Genomic DNA, 21,499 nt, shown 5'->3' on the forward strand with positions numbered 1-21,499 from the left:
GAGATGAGGTCTCGCCTGCCCAGGTGGGTCTCGAACCTGCGGGCTCAGGCAATCCACTCACCTCAGCCTCCCAAAGGCGCGGGATTACAGGCTGAGCCACCGAGCCCGGCTAACTGTGCAACTTTAAGCAAGTTATTTACCCATTTGGGATTTAGTTTAGTCATTTGTGAAATGAGGAGGTGGAGTAATGACACTGCAGGAAAAACATATCTTTAATTCTGTGATTTCACTGTTGTGATAGTATGGAGGACATTGATATTTCAAATATACACGGAATTCTGACTTAAACATAAATTATATTTGTAAAAAATTATTCTGGAGTGTACCTTTCATTTTTCAGTGTCAAAACCTCTTCCTTTGTCTGATGAAGAAGAGTTTTGGTTATCTCTAACTCATTTTCTGCAAGGTTAATCCTTCTTTTTAAATCTTCCTCTTGGCTTTCTTTTGCAGTCAGCTCTTCCTGTAAAGTTTTATATATTTGTTGACAAGTCATTAAAGAGTCTTCTTTTTCTTTAAGCAGTTTAGTGTGCCTAAAAAGAAAAAAACCCACCAATGTGCATTAGATACTATATTTTATACTTATCAAAGATATATAAAAAGCTCACTTGACATTATAGAATATAATAGCAACTTTAAAAAATTAAAGATGTTAGGAAAATGGATCATATCTGTAATGTTAAAATTTTCCCATCTAGGCAGAAGCAAAAGCAGTTATCAACTGTAAGATATTATAAGCTGGAATTAAGTATTGTATAGATAAACAATAAGAAAATAAGATAAGTACATTTTAAGTAAAATGTTATTTAGCCAGGTACAGTGGCTCACACGTGTAATCCTAGCATTTTAGGAGGCCAAAGCAAGAGGATCACTTGAGCCCAGGAGTTTGAGACCAGCCTGGGCAACATAGAGAGACCTCATCTCTACAAAAATAAAAAAATTAGCCAGGTGTGTGGCATGCATCTGTAGTACCAGCTACTTGGGAGGCTGAGGCAGAAGGATTGCCTGAGCTTAGGAGGTCGAGGCTGCAGTGAGTTGTGATCGTGCCACTGCACCCCAACCAGGGCAACAGAGTGAGACCCCAACTCAAACAAAATAAAAATAATAAATAAATAATTAAAATGTTATTTAAATACTGTTTCAAATTCAGTTATTAAAAATATGAATTGAAAATTTTCAATGTATACCGTGATTCAGAAATTATGGATTCAAACTTCAGTTTTCTAAGTTCTCTTTGACAGTGATCAGCTTCATTAGACTTATTCCTAAAATAGTACAGAAGAGGTTCAAACATATTATTTTAAAATAGTCAAAGTATAAAAGTTTCTCTATATCATTATTTTACTCATGCACTGGAAGAATTTAAATATTGTTATTTGTTTACAGAAATACACATTCAATTCACTTCTATAATGGCTAAATAAGTTCCTCTCAGACACATCTGCATTTAAATAAAAAAACATAAACTCTATATTACAAAACAAAAACAAAACCACAAAAACCTAAGTGAAGGCATTGGAAAGCGACCAAAAGCAGAGAGATTCTAGATGGATGTTGACACTTGGAATGAGGTGACAGCATGGGGTCAGGTTTTTAGAAATGATTTTAAACCTGAGGGCAGGCCCCAGTTAGCACCATGCAGTGGCACTAAAACTCTGGTAGAAAACTCATCTTTCTGTCCTGGAAAACCAGAGGACAGTATTTGGGGAAATCACAGCTGCTGGAAAATGAAGGAAGAGTGCTGAACAGAATGCCAGAGAGAGCAAGTCCCAAATATTGCATATAAACTTTGCCTCTGAACTACACATGTACACAGCAGATTCCAAGTAGCCTAGTTAAAGAAAAAGAACTAAACTGAGACTAAGCTGCTGCCCCATACAATGTTTGCCATTTGAGGTCAATTACCTGCTTAAAGAAAGCAACACCATCCTCTACCATCAACATGTTTTGGAGAAATATAACAGAATCTAGAATCTCCAAAGCACTCAGTGTACAGAATTGAGTAAAAAAATTACTCAAGACATACAGAAAGAGAAAAGTATGACTCATTCTTAAGAGAAAGATAGTTAATAGGGACTGACTCTGAGATGATCCAGATATTGAAACTGGCAGACAAAGATTTCTGAAGGAGCAATTTCACTCACTCAAAGACATAAGGGACAATCTGCTCTAATTAATCAAAAGATGAGAAATCTCGGGAGATAAATTACAAAAAAAAGTTAAAAGAACCAAATGAAAAGTCTAAAACTGAAATAAACATTTGCCTTGATCCTATGTGGTTGGGTTTTATAACAATACTTAAAAGGTTAATATGTTAAGAAAGATTAATATTAAGAATGATCAGATGTATTTAGCCTGATCATTAACAAATTAAGTCACTATCTGAATGCACCTCAAAATAGCTTATAAACTACATGGTGAAATATGTTAGATTATCAATGGGTCTGCCTTCCTTGCAGGATGACTTTAATTTTTTTTCTAATAAATTATAATATAAAAATCACCATGGATATATACAACATTCATTTATTTTTAAACCTTTTTATGTTATAAAATAAAACAAAATTGTAAGCTAGAGAAAACTACATAAAACACATATATATTATAACGCATTACTGTAAGGAGAACACTCTGGTAACTACCATCTTCATGGCCCTGGTCTCAATCATTGCCAACTCCTCCTTCCCTAAAAGTAACCATTTACATGAATTTTATTGTAATCCTTGATTTTCCTTAGAGCTATATTGTCTAAGTTTTATCCCTGAAAACTATATTTTAATATTGCTTTTTAAAATGCCTTTAAAAAATATGTTATATCTGCTATTACCCTCTTTGTGCAAACTGGCTTATACTAACATACAATACACTGCATATCTTTAAAGTATAGAATTGGATAGATTTGACAGTCACATGTACCCATGAAACCACCACCATAGTCAAGTAGCACACGAGCAGACTCAGAGACCAGATCTTGGATTCTAACAGCAGCCCCCATTAAAAGAAACCAGGACTACTCAGAGAAATGGCTGATTTTAAGACTGGGGCAAAGTAAGAATATTCAAGACATCTTGTTATGCCAGAAAGTGAGGAAGTATTTACAAAAGATGAAGGAGCCGGGCTTGGCGGCTCAGCCTGTAATCCCGCGCCTTTGGGAGGCTGAGGTGAGTGGATTGCCTGAGCCCACGGGTTCAAGACCCACCTGGGCAACTTGGCGAGACCTCATCTCTACAATAAATCAAAAATGAGCCGGGCGTGGTAGCGCATGCCTGTAGTTCCAGCTACTTGGAAAGCTGAGACGGAAGGATCGCCAGAGCCCAGCAGGTCGAGGCTGCGGTGACCGGGAGCAGCGACTGCACTCCAGTCTGGGAGACACAGTGAGACTCCAACTCAAAAAAAAAAAAGATGATGGGATCATGTTCCAATGTCAGAAGCCTAGGATATCTGAATACCAAAATAATTATGTACAGTAATAAATTATAAACCATTAAAAACAGGAATTCCTGAGCCTGTAAAATAAATAAATAATTGAAGAAAGAAAGGTCTTGCTTACAGTAGGATGCTTCCAAGTACCAATCAGGCCCAACCCTGCTTTGCTTCTGAGATCAGAGGAGATCAGGCACGTTCAGGGTAGTATGGCCAAAGGATGTTGAGGGCTGACTAATAAGTGAGGAGGACGGTCTGTTGGAAAATCACCATTTAGCAATCATGATAGTAAAGATTAGATCAGGCAAAATCATTAATGGATGCTCTACGGATAAATTCTGGAATATTTGCAATATTTCAAGTGTCTCTTGGGGTGAGGGGTGGTGGCTCACATTTATAAGGTTGAGGTGGGAGGATTACTTGAGCCCAGAAGTTCAAGACTATAGTGACTATAATTGCAGCACTGCATTCTAGCCTGGGAGACACAGTGAGATGCCGTTGCTAAAAGTAAAAGTAAAAATTAAAAGGTCTCCTGTAGGCTTCTTACTAACTGAAGCAGAACAACCCCCTCCCCCCAGTAATTATACAGTATAAAAATTGAGCAACACCTGGACCAGGTGATCAAAATTAATATCACCAGTGAGGGGCAGATGATTATCATGTACCTCCAAATGTGATGCTCTAAGGACACATACCCATGGTTTTCTGGTTGAGAATACAGATCATTAATCCAATCAGGAAGAAGCATCAGATCAATGCAAAATGAGAAAATTGTTACTTAAAGTGTGGGGGTTCTGTGTTCTTTAAAAATGTCAATGTTATAAAAAGACAAAGGCAGACTATGGAAATATTCCAGATTAAAGGAGGCTTAAGAGATGTCCAAGTAGATTGATTCTATACTGGATCCTGTAGTAGAGGAGAAAATGCTATAAAACAGAGGTCCCTGAGCCATAAGCCAGTACTGGTCTGTGGCCTGTTAGAACCCCCAGCAGTACAGCAGGAGGTGAGCAGCAGGTGAGCAGAGCTCCATCTGCTGTCAGATCAATGGCGGCATTATCTTCTGACAGGAGCGCAAATCTTACTGTGAACTAAGCATGCCAGGGATCTAGGCTGTGTGCTCCTTATAAGATTCTAATGCCTGATGGTCCTCCCCCATCTCCTGCCCCATCCCCACAGGTGTCTTCCATGAAGCTGGTCCCTGATGCCAAAAACTGGGATTGCTGCTATAAAGGACATCATTAGGTCAACTGACAAAATTGAAATGTAGATGATAAAGTATTCTGTATAAATTTATGACACTGATTACTCTACTATGGTTACATAAAATATCACTGTCCTAAAGAAAGGCAGGCTGAAATATCTATAGGTAAAGGGCCATGTTATATGTAATGTATCCTCAAAATAGTTCAGAGGAAAAATATGTATATGTATATTTACATTTATATATATGAAAGGGAAGGGAAAGAAAAAGAGAGGAAAACGTAGGAGAAAAACGGAAAAAGAAGAGGAGACAGCAAATGGGTTAAAATGTTGTCAACAGGTGAATATGGGTAAAGACTATTAGGAGTTCTTTAAACTATTATTATTTTTACAACTTTTTGTAAGTTCGAAGTTATTTCCAAATAAAACATCAGAAAAGAAGGAATAGAAAAAGATTAATACGCCATTAGAAAAGTGGGCAAAGGTTATGTTCAGGTGATTCACAAAGGAAAGACTTCAAGGAGCCAAAATGTTGGGGTACAGTTTTTTTCTAATCAATTTATTTTAAAGTTACAGTACCCAGTATTGGTTAGGAAGTAGAGATATGGGTATTCACAAACACTGCTGAGATTATAATCAGTATAATCTTATTTCAGGGCAATGAATCATTATACATTAAAAGCCTTAAAAATATTCAAGTTTGATTCTAGAAAAAATTACCCTAAAGAAATAATTGTGTGTGAGCAGAAAGATTTATTTACATGAATTTTCAAAGTATCTTATTGATGCAAATAAAAAATTGGGACATTCTAAAAATAAGGGATTAGTAAATAAGTTAGGGTTCATCCATAGATTGAGATATTATGTAGTCGTTTAATAATTCTCTAGAAATGTATCAAGTAATGACATGGAAAAATGTCCAGGATATATCGCCAAGTAAAAAAGTTTTCAAAACAGTACACAAAGTATGTTTCTAATTATGTTAAAATATGCATTACTTAGAAAAATGGACTAGAAAGATATATCAAAATATAACTATGACTTTTTTGGTATAGCCCTGAATTTTCCAAGTTTTACACATTTGCTCTGAAATCAAAAAAACAATGTTACTTTTTCAAATGCCTTGAGATTCAGCAGCCCACCACAACTTTCACTGTATGTTTGGTTTCTAATACACACTTTTCCAAATCTAGAAGCATGGACAGCAGAACTCCTTTTAGTAGTTATTTTACCATGTAATCAATCTTGGTTGCAAATTTTTTTTAAAAAATAGTCTGCTCCCTAGGGAGCCTACCATCCCAAGAACTCCCCTTATCAGGGCCCCCATGCGATCCCCACGCCAGTTAAGCCACTCTTTCTATGGTCTACCCTTCATTATTCAATTGTTATCTTCACCTTCATTAGGATAGAAGAATTGGGAGGAATAGAAAGAAAGCCTACATCTCTTTAAACTCTGCATTCCTTCTTTTACTCTCAGCAAATAGTGTTAATCCTTTCTCTTCAACTGCTGTGAATAAACCTTCAGAAAAATCCCCTGCTGTTCCTGCCAATCAAAGCAAAGGGAGTAAGATAAAATAATTGGATATTCTCTCCTACTTTGAAAGGCAATGGCTCATACCATTCCACTCTTTTATAGAAATAGCCATTCTTAAACCGTCTCCTTGATATTTCCACTCTGTGGTCTAAAAGGTATCTCAACTCCAACAGATCAAAAACATTGTTTTTGATTCCTTCACTCCCTGGTCTATTTCTTTCTTCTCTCTCTCTCTCTTGTTTTTTTTTTTTTTTTTTTTTTGAGTCAGGATCTCAATCTGTCACCCAGGCTGGAGTACAGTGGCAGCCTCAGCCTACTGGGCTCAGGCGATCCTTCTACTTAGGCATCCCGAGCACCTAGGATTACAGGCGCACGCGCTACCATGCCTGGCTGACTTTTTAATTTTTTGTAGAGATGAGGTCTCACTATGTTGCCCAGGTTGGTCTTGAACTTCTTGGCTCAAGCCATCCTCCTGCCTCTGGGATTACAGGCATAAGCCTCTGTGCCCAGCCTCCCTGAGCTTTCTTTCACAGATTTTCCCACTTCAATAAATGGCCCAACACAATTATATTAATAAGTAACACCTTATGTAGCAAGTGCATGCCTCAAAGAAGCTCTTAACTCCATTTTACAGTTGAGAAAACTAAGACCAAAGAGATAAGAAATTTCCCATGGTGACATCACATAACTATTAAGGAGTAGAGCTGGGATTCGAACCCCAGCATTCTGGACCTGGAGTATAGGCTCTTGGTCACTATACCCTGCTGCCTCTCAACTGTCTACCCTGATGCTGAAAACCCTCCAATCCATCTTTATTCCTTCCTTCCATTTCCAGTCTCTATCCTTTCCAGTCACATTTAGTCAGTAAATCCTGTCAGTCTGACCTCCGGCATATATTTCTCTCCATCTCCACACTGCAGCCTCTTAGTTGCATGAATGCATAGCCTGCCCCCTAGTCTCCCCACTTCTCTTTTACACCCACCCCAGTCCACTCTCCAAGTGGTAACCAGCTAACTTTTAAACAGCTTACATCACTCCTTGCCTGGAATTCGCCTCAGGCTCCCACTGCTCTCCAAAGAAATCCCAACTCCTCCGGAGCTTACAAACAGGTGAACTTCTTAGTGTTGCTGGAACAAAGGTTGTGTTCCTTCTGGAAGCTCCAGGGGAGAATCCATTTCCTTGCCTTTTCTGGCCTGTAGAAAAGGCCTTTTCCAGGCCTTTTCTGGCCTGGCATGTCTTGGCTTGTGGTGCCTTCCTCTATCTTCAGATTATATCGCTGCAACCTCGGCTCCCGTATTCACATCTGCTTTTGGGACTTGCCCCTCTTGCTTCTCTCTTATAAAAACCCTTGCGATTACATTGGGCCTGCCTATGTAATCCAGGATAATCTCCCAATCTCAAAATCCTTAATCACATCTGCAAAGTCTCTTTTCTGTAAGGGAACATACAGATGCTAGGGGTTGGGAGCCTTATTCTGTCACAACTGGCCTTCTTCATGTTCTTTGAACCTGTAAAACTCATTTCCAAGACTCTTTTCCAAGAATTTGTCCTTGTCCTTGATCTCCCTGTTCCCAGATGTTGGCATGCTTGCTCCTTTCTGTTATTCAGGTCTTAATTCAAAGGTCATTTGTTCTATCGAAAATATATCACCCCTCCCCACCACTCACATTCTATTACAACAATTTTGTATTTTTGTAACACTTAACAACCTAAGAGGCTCTATGGTAACTTGTCAGTTTTGTTACTCCAATATCTATCTAGTTCCTGTATACAATGGTCAAGATACATAATTGGTTTTCAGTAATCATTTTGTATTGAATAAATAAATAAAATAAACCTAGCCTGTTCAAGTTAGGATCATGTGAAAAGTGGATCTAAACACTGACACTGGAATGCCATCAGGCCACATTCTGCTTCCCAGGCAAAAAAAATCTCATGAGTGAACAGAGAGGCAAGAGGAAAATTGGAAGAACACTGATCTGTATATCTTAGTAATAGTGAACTTTCCAAGAACAGATGGGTCAACTATGTCAGATGCTGCTGAAAGGTAAAATAAGAGCTTACAAATCAGTAATTTGTGACGGTCGTAAACTTACTAATGCTCAAATTAATAGTTAAATGAGGAAAGGCTGGTTGCTAATGAAATTAAAGTATGTTACAAAGGTCCTTAAATTAGAAAATATATTTTACATAACTATTTTAGACATGTCCATCAGCAACTTGTAAATTACAAGTCATTTTAAGTGATTTTGTTTTTATCATCTACATGAAAACAAATAACAATCACAGTGTAAACCATTTAAGCAATAGGACAGAGTGAAATAAGTCTCCACACACCCTACACTCTTGCTCCCAGATGTGACTGCTGTAATCCTACCAATCATCTACTCAATGTATTTAAAGCCATAGCACGTGCCTGTGCATTCATATGCATTTTTAACATGAATGAGATCATTCTTCTGATCACATTTTTAATCTCCCAAATCCCATAGCTTCTTTGTCATAACAGACTGTTCTTTTATGGTTATAATCCTGGACATACTTTGGGGGATACCAATTATATTTATTTTAATGTCTCTGTTGGCTATTTAACAATTTCCTAGCCACCTTTTGGGGGTTTGGGGGAAGTTTTTCCTCACATACCTGGTAATTATTGGCTGTGTATTCATTCCCAGACTTAAGATTCTCTCTGTTTGTCTGTCTGTTTACTTTTGCCCTAGGTTGTTTTTGGAGGTGTGGTGAAGGGGAAGGGTGTGCTACCTGGTGGGGGCACTGGAGGTTTGTCTTGGACTTTGGGACCCTGGGTTCAGCACTGCCAGGTTCTCCAGCACCAGTCTGCACACTTATTGCTTTATCTGGGTATAGATACCCCTGCAAGTGCTGCTTCACACAGGACTGATTGATTGGAGGACGTTTGGTGAGGGGCTAGTTGGCTTAAATGTTGCACATATGATTCCTGAGAGTGGGACATTAGACCACCCGCATCAGAATTGTGTGGGGAGTGCATCAAAAAAGTAATTGCTTGGGCTACCCCAGACCTAAATGTAAAATCAGAATATCTGTGGAAATGAAGCCCAGAAATCCAATCCTGGGGTTGGGTCTGTGGAGGAGGTCATATTGTAAGTAAGGTTTTAACAAGTTCCCAGGATTTTTATGTAGACTGGAGTTTGAGAACCACTATCCCATGATTCACAAGGTCCCACTTCCTTCTCTTTATTCTAACTGATTCCGAAAGAGGGCCTGTCTACAGCATGCCCACCTACCACCACACAACTGGTTTTCTTTTGGCTTATTCCTCCATAGAGTCGACCCTTTTTACTATCCTTTCTATGTAGTATCTTTCAGGAATTCCTAAAATTTTCTCACCAGTCTTTCTTGTTAGCCTTATTTATTTATCCTTACCGTGACGTACATACATATACACACATACACACATACATATATATAAGTATATACATGAAAGAAATAAAAGTTTATTTTATATCCACATATATAAGTAATATAGATCCACATTTAAAAGTAATAAAACTGTACTTCACAGCCTTCATATTTTTTTATTATTTCAGGGAGTTATTCCCTTAATTAATTTAGATAATACTTAAAAATAAAATTTGTAGAAAATTTCCTAATCAACCTTTTAGAGCATCGTAAACATTCTACCTCTTTAGCAAACACTGCTGATTACCTTCTGGACATTCCCGACAGCTGTTTTCCTGGCCATCAGAGTCCCAATTATCATCTATTCTTAGGATAAATGCTGCTTGGTCTAAACAAATTGTGGTAGCCCTTTTCCTCTTGCCAGTGATTCATTTAGGAGGAGGTGTGCAAAGGGTTCTAGCCAAAGGGATGTAAGAAGAGGGCTCACTGGGAGCTTCTGATAACTTTTTTCTCACTTCTAAGAAGATACCAGAAAAACAAGCCCTTTCTGCCTCTAGGGTGACCTCAATTAGATATGGTACCTGGAACTGCAGCCATCTTGTGATCACAAGGGACCTAGCCTTGGATTGAAGTCAGTGTTGAGGGTAGAAGGATGGAGACAGAAAGAACAGCGAGATCCTTGGTGCCTCTGATCAGCTAGGACTAAAACTGACACTGCCCTACCTCTGTTACTTGTAGCCCAAAGCATTCTCACTGATAAAATGAGAATGACAATTTGTTAACTTTTAAAAAAATGGCCAAGCCACACATTTGACTCTAAGCTATAAATAAAATAGTACTTATATGTTACTGGGGACCTTCTGATCTATGAGCAAGCTGGGGCTTGAGCAGTCCCAAGTTTTATTGTTCATAATTTATATTTTCTAAAAATGGATACTCTGTCCATTTTTAAATTTTAAGAAGGTCCTTTATGGGTAGGAAGCACTAGTTTCATAAACTGATACAACAACATCAGCATTTCTGCAATTGTACAGTGATTTTCTACAGATAATTAGTTTGGGGGACTTTAGTGGAGTGGTATATTTCTCCCTCCAACTCCAGTCAATCCTGGCTCTTAACATTTCTCAGCACTTATGACACAAATTATGTTAAAAATATAATTAACAAAAATACCACACAGCATGTACAGTCATGCATTGCTCCATGTACAGTCATACATTGCCTTACAACAGGGATACAGTCTAAGAAATGTGTTAGGTAATTCTGTCATTGTATGAACATCCTTGAGTGTACACAAACCTAGATGGTCTAGCCTGCTACACACTTAGGATGTATGGTATAGTTTATTGCTCCCAGGCTACAAGCCTGAACAGCATGTTTGTACTGAATACTATAAGCAACTGTAACACAGTGGTAAGTTTCTGTGTATCTACACATATCTAACATAGAAAAGGTACAGTAAAAACATGGTATTATAATCTTATGGGATCATTGCTGTATATATAGTCATCATTTACTGAAATGTTGTTATACGGTACATGACTATGTATACATATAAAGAATTTGATACAAACTTACTCTATTAAAAAAAAAATCAACTCATATCACAGCCAAGAAGTTTTATTCCTCTTCTTCAGTATGCCAATTTCTATGTTTACCTTCCTTCCTGACTTCCCAGAACTCCACTCTATATGCTAAGTCTTGGTGCTTCCATGAACGCCCTCTGAGCTTAGTTGTGTTTTAGCACCACTGCCCTATTCCTAGACTGTGCCCTCTTCACTTCTTGAGCTCCAAGAAGCAAATGTCACACAGTAGCTATGGCCTGATTAGGTTGCTCTCCACATGAGATATATGGCCAATGTCCTCCCTGATGTTATTAGAGGGAGAGCAACAATGATTTTTTTTCCTAGCAATCATCATCTTGCTTCTTATTTCTCAGAAAGTTACTTCCTAGACCCAGGAGGGATTTTGAAGACCGCCAGAGTCCGCTCATTCCTTCAACTCCAGCCCTCATACAGACAGTTGAACTACTTACTGTACTATTAACTACAGTGGTATAAAGCATGAATGTTTGTTTTTTCTTGTGTCTCAAAAATAAACTATTTTGCTGCAAATAATCAAAAGTATACATTAATTTGGAAGGGTAATTTTGAAATTTGTTCCTCCTTGTGTTGTTCAGTATTTTATTAGACACATTGTTCTTAGGAGTAGTTCATGGTCAATACAAATATTTGGTTACTAAGCATTCTTTTTTTTTTTTTTTTTTTTTTTTTTTTTGAGTTGAGTCTCACTCTGTCACCCAGACAGGAGTGCAGTGGCCGCTCCCGGTCATTGCAGCCTTGACCTGAAGAGCTCCAGCAATCCTTCCGCCTCAGCCTTCCAAATAGCTGGAACTACAGGCATGCACTACCACGCCCGGCTAATTTTTTATTTATTGAAGAAATGAGTTCTGCCAAGATGTCCAGGTGGGTCTTGAACCCGTGGGCCCAGTCAATCCATTTACCTCAGTCTCCCAAAGCACTGGGATTATAGGCTGAGTCACCGAGCCCGGCGGTTGCTAAGCATTCTAAAATTTTATTTTATATTTTTAAATGACTTCCATCCTTCTAAAATATAGGAACTTAAAACCAGAGCTACCAGATTCTATTCTACAAAGTAAAAGAATTCACTTACTTTTCAAAGATCATATATATTCTATTTTAGTGTTATAATGATAGATGTACTATGTTTATATTGTAAAGTAATTTTTTAAATTTCTGAAATAAAATTAGTTTTTAAAAGAAAATTAAAAGAAATTTTACAGGGCCATTTTCTTATCACTTGTTTCCCGATGTTTTCTTTCTCACTTCTATAAAGCCTAAGTACTTCAGCATCTCAAAGGTATTCAATTCTCTCTTTGAACTTAAAATCGGTAATTTTAAGAAACAACTTCAATATTATTTCTTGTGGACAGATGATAAAGAGACAAAGATAAGAAAAAACTTCAGAGAATATTTCACATTAAGTTGTTATTGCATTGAACAACCAGGGAAAGCTTTACTATATGGCTAGGTACGTTTCTTTTTGAGAGAAAAATTCATTATTTTTTAAAAAAATATTTATAGGCCGGGCTTGGTGGCTCAGCCTGTAATCCCGTGCCTTTGGGAGGCTGAGGTGAGTGGATTGCCTGAGCCTGCGGGTTCGAGACCCGCCTGGGCAGCAAGACCTCATCTCTACAATAAATCAAAAAATCAGTCGGGCGTGGTAGCACGTCTGTAATTCCGGCTACTCGGAAGGCTGAGGTGGAAGAATCGCCGGAGCCCAGCAGATCGAGGCTGCAGTGTCCGGGAGCGGCCACTGCATTCCAGTCTGGGCGACAGAGTGAGACTCCAACTCAAAAAAAAAAAAAAAAAAAAAAAATTTATAGGTCCTTCAACATACAATGTAGGCCAATAAAGTAGTAGACTATTACCCACACAAATGGGTCACTGCCAAAAGAGTCACTGCCAAAAGAGAACACACAGCGGTCTTTTTAATGCTTGTCATTTTGTGACACCTCTGCAGGGCACTGCTATCTTACAAGCTGTTTAATGTTCACCATCTTACACGAGCATTTCTTTATAGTTGTCCATCTCCTTCACAGCCTTCTGAAGTTTTAACTCAAGTGCCTCTACTTGACATTGTAAATCTGAAATGACACAATGCATTCATTTGATTAGTACTTTTTAAGTGTCCAGATATTTTCGTAGATTAAACCATATTCTTTTAAAATTGACACTCAGCTCCTAAGAATAACGCCGCTGCGTATTCCACTTTACCTCTATGACCACGTGCGACTCGTCACTGACTACTCAGTGGGTTTTGATGGACCCGATTTGTTGGCTTCTTTCTGCCTATTGCCATGCTGATTTTCAAAGAGGTAATAGACTAAGTTTTACTAATGCTTTCTTTCTTTTTTTTTTTTTTTGAGTTGGAGTCTCACTCTGTCGCCCAGAGTGCAGTGGCCGCTCCTGGCCACCACAGCCTCTAACTGTTGGGCTCTGGCGATCCTTCCGCCTCAGCCTTCCAAGTAGCTGGAACTACAGGTGTGCACTACCACACCCGGCTAATTTTTGATTTATTTTAGAGATGAGGTCTCGAACCCGCGGGCTCAGTCAATTCACTCACCTCTGCCTCTCAAAGCGCGGGATTACAGGCCAAACCACCGAGCCTGGCCTACTAATGTTTTCAAAGAAAATTTATGTAGCTGCCACACATGTGATTTCAGTCATGTGGCTCACTTCTGAAACACTTGATTGCCTGAACTCACTCTTGTGGTCCAGAACTGAGAATCACTGCTGAGGCCTTCTGGTAGAACTGAAACAGACAAACCATGAGCCAGGCTCACAGCAAAGAATGTGTTAACTCTGGGTAGCATCTAAAAGGCAATTTTAATGACTTTCAAAGCCAAGACAATACAAGCAGGAAACTGGCTTCCACAAAGTCTCGAACTGGGAAATTTAAGCAGTATTTGAGGAAGATTATTCAGGCAGCCATATCCAACATATGTGTGGATGCAGAACTGAAACTAAAGCAGAAAGAAAAACTGGCTTGAGTGATCTGAGGCCGGCCATTAGCCCTTGTGTGGAAATTGCGATTGGAACCCTAGCCTCAATGACAGTCCTTGCTAGCACTCTTTTTGGGAATAAGTTAAGATGGCAAACTCACACAGACTAACAGGTTTGTTTCTACAGAAAAAAAAAATTCAAAAACCAGAATTATAAAATTTCTAAGTTCCATCTGCTCAGGTGTTTTAATGACATATTTTAATAGTAAATTTTGAAATATTTATGCATCCATACAAAAACATAAAAATACATAAATCTTCAACATGGTTTCTTAACTTCATTTTATGAAGTTAGTTCCTTAAATCAGAAATAAATTCTCTCTAAACAAATGTTTTAATTAGAATTTACCAGACATTTATATAAATCTTTATGTTTATCCAGTACTTTCACATATGTTATTTTAAAAATTAATATTTTTCATTTTTTTATTTTATAGATGTGGGGTACAATTCAGGGTTTGGTATACAAACGTTCATTATGTACGTACCCTTGTTGATGAGGTGTGCCCCCTTCCCCTGGCAGTTTCCCACTACTGCCAATCCTACCCCCCTAGCAGTTTCCCACTACTGCCAATCCCTTTCTTATAGTATTATGATAATTGTTCAAGGACGCTTATGATAAAAATTAGTTTTAATTGACAAACAAAAATTGCCTATATTTATCACTTAGAATATGATGCTCTGAAGCATGTATACACTGTGGAGTGGCTAAATTGAGCTAATTAAATGTCTATTATCTCATTTTTTGTGGTGTGAATACTTAAAATGTACTCACAGCTTATTGGAGGTGATCCTGTGATTCAAACTTAGGTCTGCTTGATCCCAAAGTCCTTCTCTCTCTCACACTGTCTTAAAATATAAAAGTTGCAAGGGAATAATGATATTTCTCCATAAAAGTGTGATTAGCATGGCTACAGATCTGTTGCCATATTCCCAGAGGTATACTCAAGACAAATGAAATGAAAAGTATTAGTTTACATAAAATGTGTAGCAAACTGGCAGAGTTTCTAACTTCAAAAGGTGGTTTTGATTTTAATTTTTGAAAATTTAAAAATTAATATATCATAATGAATAAAATATATTAAGACAAATCTTAATATATGTCATTGTGACTGATTTTAAGAGACTGGTATCATAGAGAACAATTATGCCTTCCTATTAAATGTGCCTTGGTGCTTTTGTCAGGATATCATCCCAAAATAGATGAAGCATGGGGTCTGAGCCCATATGATAAATTTTATGTTACTACTTCTAAACATAGCTAGAGTGAAAAGAAAAAATTGATTATCTTAAAAATAAACTCCAAAGAATTGGTACTAGATATATGAATTTTATGCAATTAATTCTCAATTACCTGTGCATCAGTAGACTAGTAGACAATAAAAATGGCAACTAATTTAAAGTCTATTTTTATTGCATTGAAAAGCACTTTTAGGCTCACATCTGAATATGCATGCATATCACAGTTTCAGAATTTAGTAGGTTTAGAGTAAAATAAACTACACAATCATGACACAACTGAAAATGAAAAGCTATTATACTTTCCAGCATTATTCTCTCAACCTACTCACCTAAATCTCCCTTTCTTCCTATTTCAACAGAAATGTACATGGTTTAGCATTTAATTCACAGTACCCAATGAGCAGAGAGGTCACTTCCTCCAAGATTATTTTCTATGTATTTTATAGCCTCTTTGAGTAAAAACTGAGAAAGTAAATGTTTTACTTTAACAAACAAGAGCCTCTGACGACTATTCTGTGAAGTAAACAGAAACAGAAAATATGAGCAATATCAACAAAGGAACCACTTTATATAAGTAGAGAAGATGCCATATTGACCTGAGGAAAAAAGATTCCTGATGAATAATCCAGAATGTAAAAAGTCCATCAGTGTATAGTTAGGAGTGATTAATATATTTTTATAGATTTCTCTTTTTTAATTCTGGTTATACTTCTTCTAATCAAGATGTGCTAAGAGCTATTTTTTAAAAACATAGGGCAGATCTTTGCTTTTGTGAATGAGGTGCAAGCATCCTACTAGTTTATTGTAGGTTCTGGTAGACTAGTGGGGCCCTTTTGTTTTCAGAAGTAGAGTGCCCAGTTCCTGTCCTTAATAAATAAAGGAACATAGTTAGGATAAGCAGCAGAGAGATTCAGCCACCTGCACAAAACAACTCCTTCAGTTTCTGAGGCAAAGAGTTCTTAAATAAGTATATTGTTCTGTGCAGTCCTTCTCTACAGTTAAATAAATTCAACTTCAATTTTCTGTCATTCAGCATGACACTGGATTATGAGGCACAAGGCCCTAAATGCCTACAAAAAGAAAGGAAGCATTGGCTTTAAACACCATGCAGATGTAAGGCGGAACTCATGGAAACAATCCAGAATTTATAACGGCAAATTCTACTATGATGTGACTGCGTTCTTTGCAAATATTAAATAAGAAGCAAATGATTTCAAATGAACAAGACAAAAAAGAGCTCTTAGGCACTCTTCATATGAAGCCAGCTGCTTGCTGGATAGCATTACACAGGCATCAGATTTGAGATAATTAGTCATTTAAGAGAATCCTGTTATTCCAAAAGGTTTCTAGAAACTACAAATACAAAAGGTATTCATAGTTAGCTAATTTGTAGGATGATATAAAACTTTATAGTCACTTGGAGGGCACATTTAGTATAATGTTTGAGAAAACAATAAAACCTTTATAGTGGAAAGATATTTCAAGCTTCCCGGATAAAGAAAATACCAAAAATTTTAAAATGTAGTTCAAAGTGCTAGATGGAAGAAAATGATTCCAGGTTAAAGTAGCAGAATGGAAGAACAGGCAGACAGAAGAACCAGCATCCAGAGATCGGAGAATTTTTTCTCTAATGTTAAATTGAAGGCTGTGTGTTTGTGTTTTTAATGGTAGATCTATTAATAACTGAAGACAAGGAAAAACAAAAGTCCAACACTAACACAGTAAGACAGGATACCATAGAAGCATAGTGTACAAAACTATTTTCAAATCCTGGTTCTGCTTCCCACTTCAGGCACTCGTTTCCTTATCTGTAAAATGGTCACTGTTGCATGGGGCTGTTCTGAGAATTAAATTACTGAATATATGCAAAAAATGGGAATTGTGGCAGACACATCAAGAGCACTGCCTACATGCTGGCTATTCTCATTGGTGGTGAGGTTAAGGCCATGCCTCTGTTTCTGTCCTGAATCTCATCACTTCTCACCTTGAAGACCTTATTATTGCACTTGGGCCTAGTGGTTATTACTGTATGGGGAAGAGTAAAAATGGGAGCTTATCGGTGTTTTTTCTTTAACAATCTATAGAGCAACTTAATATTAAAACTTGCTAAATATGGGTGATGAGTTCACACACGTATTATTCTCTGAACTGTTTGGATTAGAAAAAAATTTATAGATATATTATGTTGAAAGGGGCCTTGCTGACATGATTCAAAAATGATAGCATGTTCTGTAGTAAGAGGTCTAATCAACTCTGTTTTGTATGTTCAAGGTACAAAAGAAAACAAACCAAAAAGGGGAAAAAAATCTACTGGGAGAAGAAGGTGAAGTTGAAACAGCAATTAAAGACAACACATTTGATTTCAAGAATAGGGAGCAGAGAAATTCAATTGTGCCTCGAGGGAATGTGTAACAAGGAAGGTTGTGTCTCTTGTTTTTAAAATGGGTGATTTTGAGACATGTTCTTTGCATTTGGGAATGACCCACTCTAATGCTTGTTCTTCCATTTTAAAAGTTCATCTATTATCTGTGAACTTTGTGAAGTTGTTTTTAAAAAATTACACACAAATCATGGTAAGCTATAAATCTCATTTTAACTCTTAGTTTTTCAGTCAACATTATGTTTTTGAGACCTGTAGAGTTATACAGATATAGTTTTTTTGTTTTTTCTCGTGACTATATAATACCTGTGCCTCACATGCACATACCACATTTTACTTATCCAGTCCTATCATAATGGAACCTAGGTTATCTGAAACTTTCTATCACCACAAATAATCCTGAAACAAAAGTTTTTTTAAAAGCATCTTCTGTATAGTTATGGGAGAGTTTGTCTGCAGCATGGCTCTAGAGCAGTATTAGGTGTAAGTATGAGGTCACAGGCACACACATACAAACTGCAAAATGGTTCCCAAAATGGAGGCTCTAACTCATACTCCCATTTCACTGAATAAAGGTTCCTACTTTCACAATACTCATTAGAAATAGCTATTTTTCTAATTTTTACCAATCCAAAGGGTACAAGGTAGTGTCTCACTGTTGGTTTAATTTGTAGTTCTTGGCCTACTATTGAAGTTAAGGGCCTTGCTTCATATGTGTTGGCCATTCGTGATTCCCCCTTTATGATTAGTTTTTTCCCCCAGTGTCTTTTCTATCCACTCCAATCGAACTTTCTTCACTCCTCCACAGAATAGCTAATTTCAAGGTCATAAATGACCTTCTATATTGGCAATTCCAGAATTTAATTCTCTGTTCTTACTGAATTCAAACTTGACACAGAATTTGCAGCAGTTGTTTTCTCTTTCTTGGCAACACCCTGGCTATTGCTTCTCAGTCTCTGTTGATGTTTCTTATTCTTAGATTCACTATAAATGTTGGGAAGCATCAAGGGCTCAGTCTTCAGGTCTTTTCTCTACCTCATTATCTCCAAAGGTGATAACTTCATGGCTTTGAAGAGCTTCCATAAACGGATATCTTCCATCATTATCATCACAGCTAATAAATATGGAAGACTAACTATGTGCCAGGCACTATAGCCTAGGTGTTTTATACTCATTGAATTCTTACAATAGAAACTCACTGGAATTCAAGTTCCACGAGAGCAGGAATCTTACCTGCTATATTCATAGTGTCTGAGACACACAAGTGACTTAAAAAATAAAATCACTGAAAGAATTAATGAAACTGCAGATTTTAGAAATAAGAATGGTGGCAAATATGTTTAAAATTAAGTACCTAAGATTAAAATATATTACATGGATCAAAAATGGTTGTGCAGTTTTCACTGATATTATTTTTTATGTATTAATATCTTGGCATTAACATGCAATTTTCTTATTTAAAAAGTTATTTTATTTCAATACACTTATTGAGCACTACTCTATATCTAGGTTCCATGCTAGTTTGAGTCAGTCCTCATATAAATTACAATCAAGAGTTTCATTTGGTCTTGGTGAATGATAACTAATGTTTTAAATGAAAATCAATGACTCTTTTAATGTCTTGTTTTTTTCACTTTAAATTATTTTATTTAGATGTTAATTACATGGTTAATTAATGTGAGATTTCTGATAAGATAAAACTGATCCGAATAAACTAAATCAGTCTGCTGCATTAGATATAATTTATACATATATATTATTGTAGGATGGTCTGATGAGTTTTTAGCTCTCTACAAAACTAATATCTCATTTAAAATGTTTATAATGAGCATTCACAGAGGAAATCTTTGCACACATAAAAATATATATCAACATTAGGAGTTCTTTAATGAGTATTTGACTATGTCAATTTTAAATTAACACATTTTAACTTTAGCAAATATTTTACAAATCTCAGATGGTGACACAGGTACTTATAACACTCATTTTGTTTTAGGATTTATATTTTAGAGGTTTAATTTATATCTATTTTGAAACAAGTATTCTTGAAGTACATTTAACATTTTCTTCATTATGCAGAAGGGAATGAAATCACATTTGGAGATTTTAATAAATCAAATGCTAGAATAGGTGTGGATACACAATCAAAAAGACGCAATTCAGTACAGATGTAGTTACATTAAAACCAGATAATTATTTGGCTGTGTTTAGGGGTAGAAGTAGGGGGTAGTGAATTAAATCAAGATAAAAAGATAATCAGAATATTTAAAATTTATGAATAAGTTATATTCTAATATTAAGGACCAAAACTTTCACTTTAGAATTGCTAATGCAAAAAATGCTTCTAGGTCTCCACTGTATCTTTTATTCTGAAAATTAAACCAACCCAATATAACATGAAGAGAAATGTAACTTATAGGGGGCTTATAAAATATAACAAATTATAGATGGATAAGATAGGGAGTCTTAAATTCTAGTTGTGTGGCTTTTTTAAAACCATAATTAAATTATTTAGCCACAGTCTTGACTAGGAAAATGAATATAATACTTTATCACATCAGGGAAAATCCTGATGGATTTAGAACATTTTCTAAATACTTTAGAAGAGTATTTTGCTGTTCAAAACTCTGCATAAATTCATAGTCACAAGTATTTATAAGTTATAATGATGTTTTTCATTATACTGAAAAATACTAGTGAAGGATATGGACAGCTCAGAGTAAACTAAGCAGGAAGAGACAGGAACCTATAATAAAATGAACAGAATATTAGCTGAAAACACTTATGCGATAAAAAAGAAAAGGACTTGGGGTTAATGAAAAGGAATGGAATAAATGAAAGATAGAGAAGTTTAAATCTAGAAATATTCAGGACATTTTCCATCAGAGTTACATAAGCATAAAACATCACCTTCCTTTAACGAATCAGTGCATTTCAAGACCAGAGTGCTTACAGAGATTCTGGTACGCAGCACTAATTCTGTGCAAAACTGTGAAGGAGATGGAGTGTATCCTCTGCTACACCGAGTACTGATTCTTCTTTTTGCACCCTTTGTCTCTATGCTGCGTTGACAGTAAAATAGGCAAAGGACAAGGAATTCTTCAAGAGCGCTTTCATGCTATAAAATTACTTTCAACTAATTACATTCTTTAAAAAAGTCTACCACACAATTACATAATATAAAAGTAAAAAAGCAAAACAAAAAAAATTTTTTATAATTTTAAGACTAAAGAGATCCTAAGGTAACACACACAGACATGTAAAAAGTTTAACTATGAGGATGTGTATCATAATATTATTTGAACAAAAAAAAAGAGTAAAACAACTATCCAATAATAGGGTAACATTAAGTAAATTATGATTAATTCAAACAAAAGAATACTATGAATATTTTTGACATGGAAAGATTTCATAATAGAGAAAATCAAGGGGGAATGGAGATTATAAAACTCTTTTATTCTATTTTTATTAAAAATATATATTCAAGCCGGGCTCGGTGGCTCAGCCTGTAATCCCGTGCCTTTGGGAGGCTGAGGTGAGTGGATTGCCTGAGCCCGCGGGTTCGAGACCCACCTGGGCAGCGAGACCTCATCTCTACAATAAATAAAAAAATCAGCCAGGCGTGGTAGCACATGCCTGTAATTCTGGCTACTTGGAAGGCTGAGGCGGAAGGATCGCCGGAGCCCAGCAGGTCGAGGCTGCGGTGGCCGGGAGCGGCCACTGCACTCCAGTCTGGGCGACAGAGTGAGACTCCAACTCA

At 36.7% G+C, this 21,499-nt stretch overlaps 1 protein-coding gene across 2 annotated transcripts in view; it reads right to left on the reverse strand.

Moving 5' to 3' along the window:
• LEKR1 (leucine, glutamate and lysine rich 1) overlaps positions 1-21,499 on the reverse strand; it is a 174,091-nt gene that overhangs the window by 50,769 nt on the left and 101,823 nt on the right. For both annotated transcript variants that reach the window (XM_008071635.1, XM_021719350.1), the window contains exons 7-9: positions 13,118-13,199; positions 1,185-1,262; positions 327-530 (exon numbers count right to left, since the gene is read on the reverse strand). In XM_008071635.1, the coding sequence (XP_008069826.1) occupies positions 327-530; positions 1,185-1,262; positions 13,118-13,199 (364 nt within the window). The remainder of the gene's footprint in view (positions 1-326; positions 531-1,184; positions 1,263-13,117; positions 13,200-21,499) is intronic.

The sequence above is a fragment of the Carlito syrichta genome, unplaced genomic scaffold (genome assembly GCF_000164805.1).
Source record: "Carlito syrichta isolate Samal-C Ts95f unplaced genomic scaffold, Tarsius_syrichta-2.0.1 Scaffold314595, whole genome shotgun sequence".
NCBI lineage: Eukaryota > Metazoa > Chordata > Mammalia > Primates > Tarsiidae > Carlito > Carlito syrichta.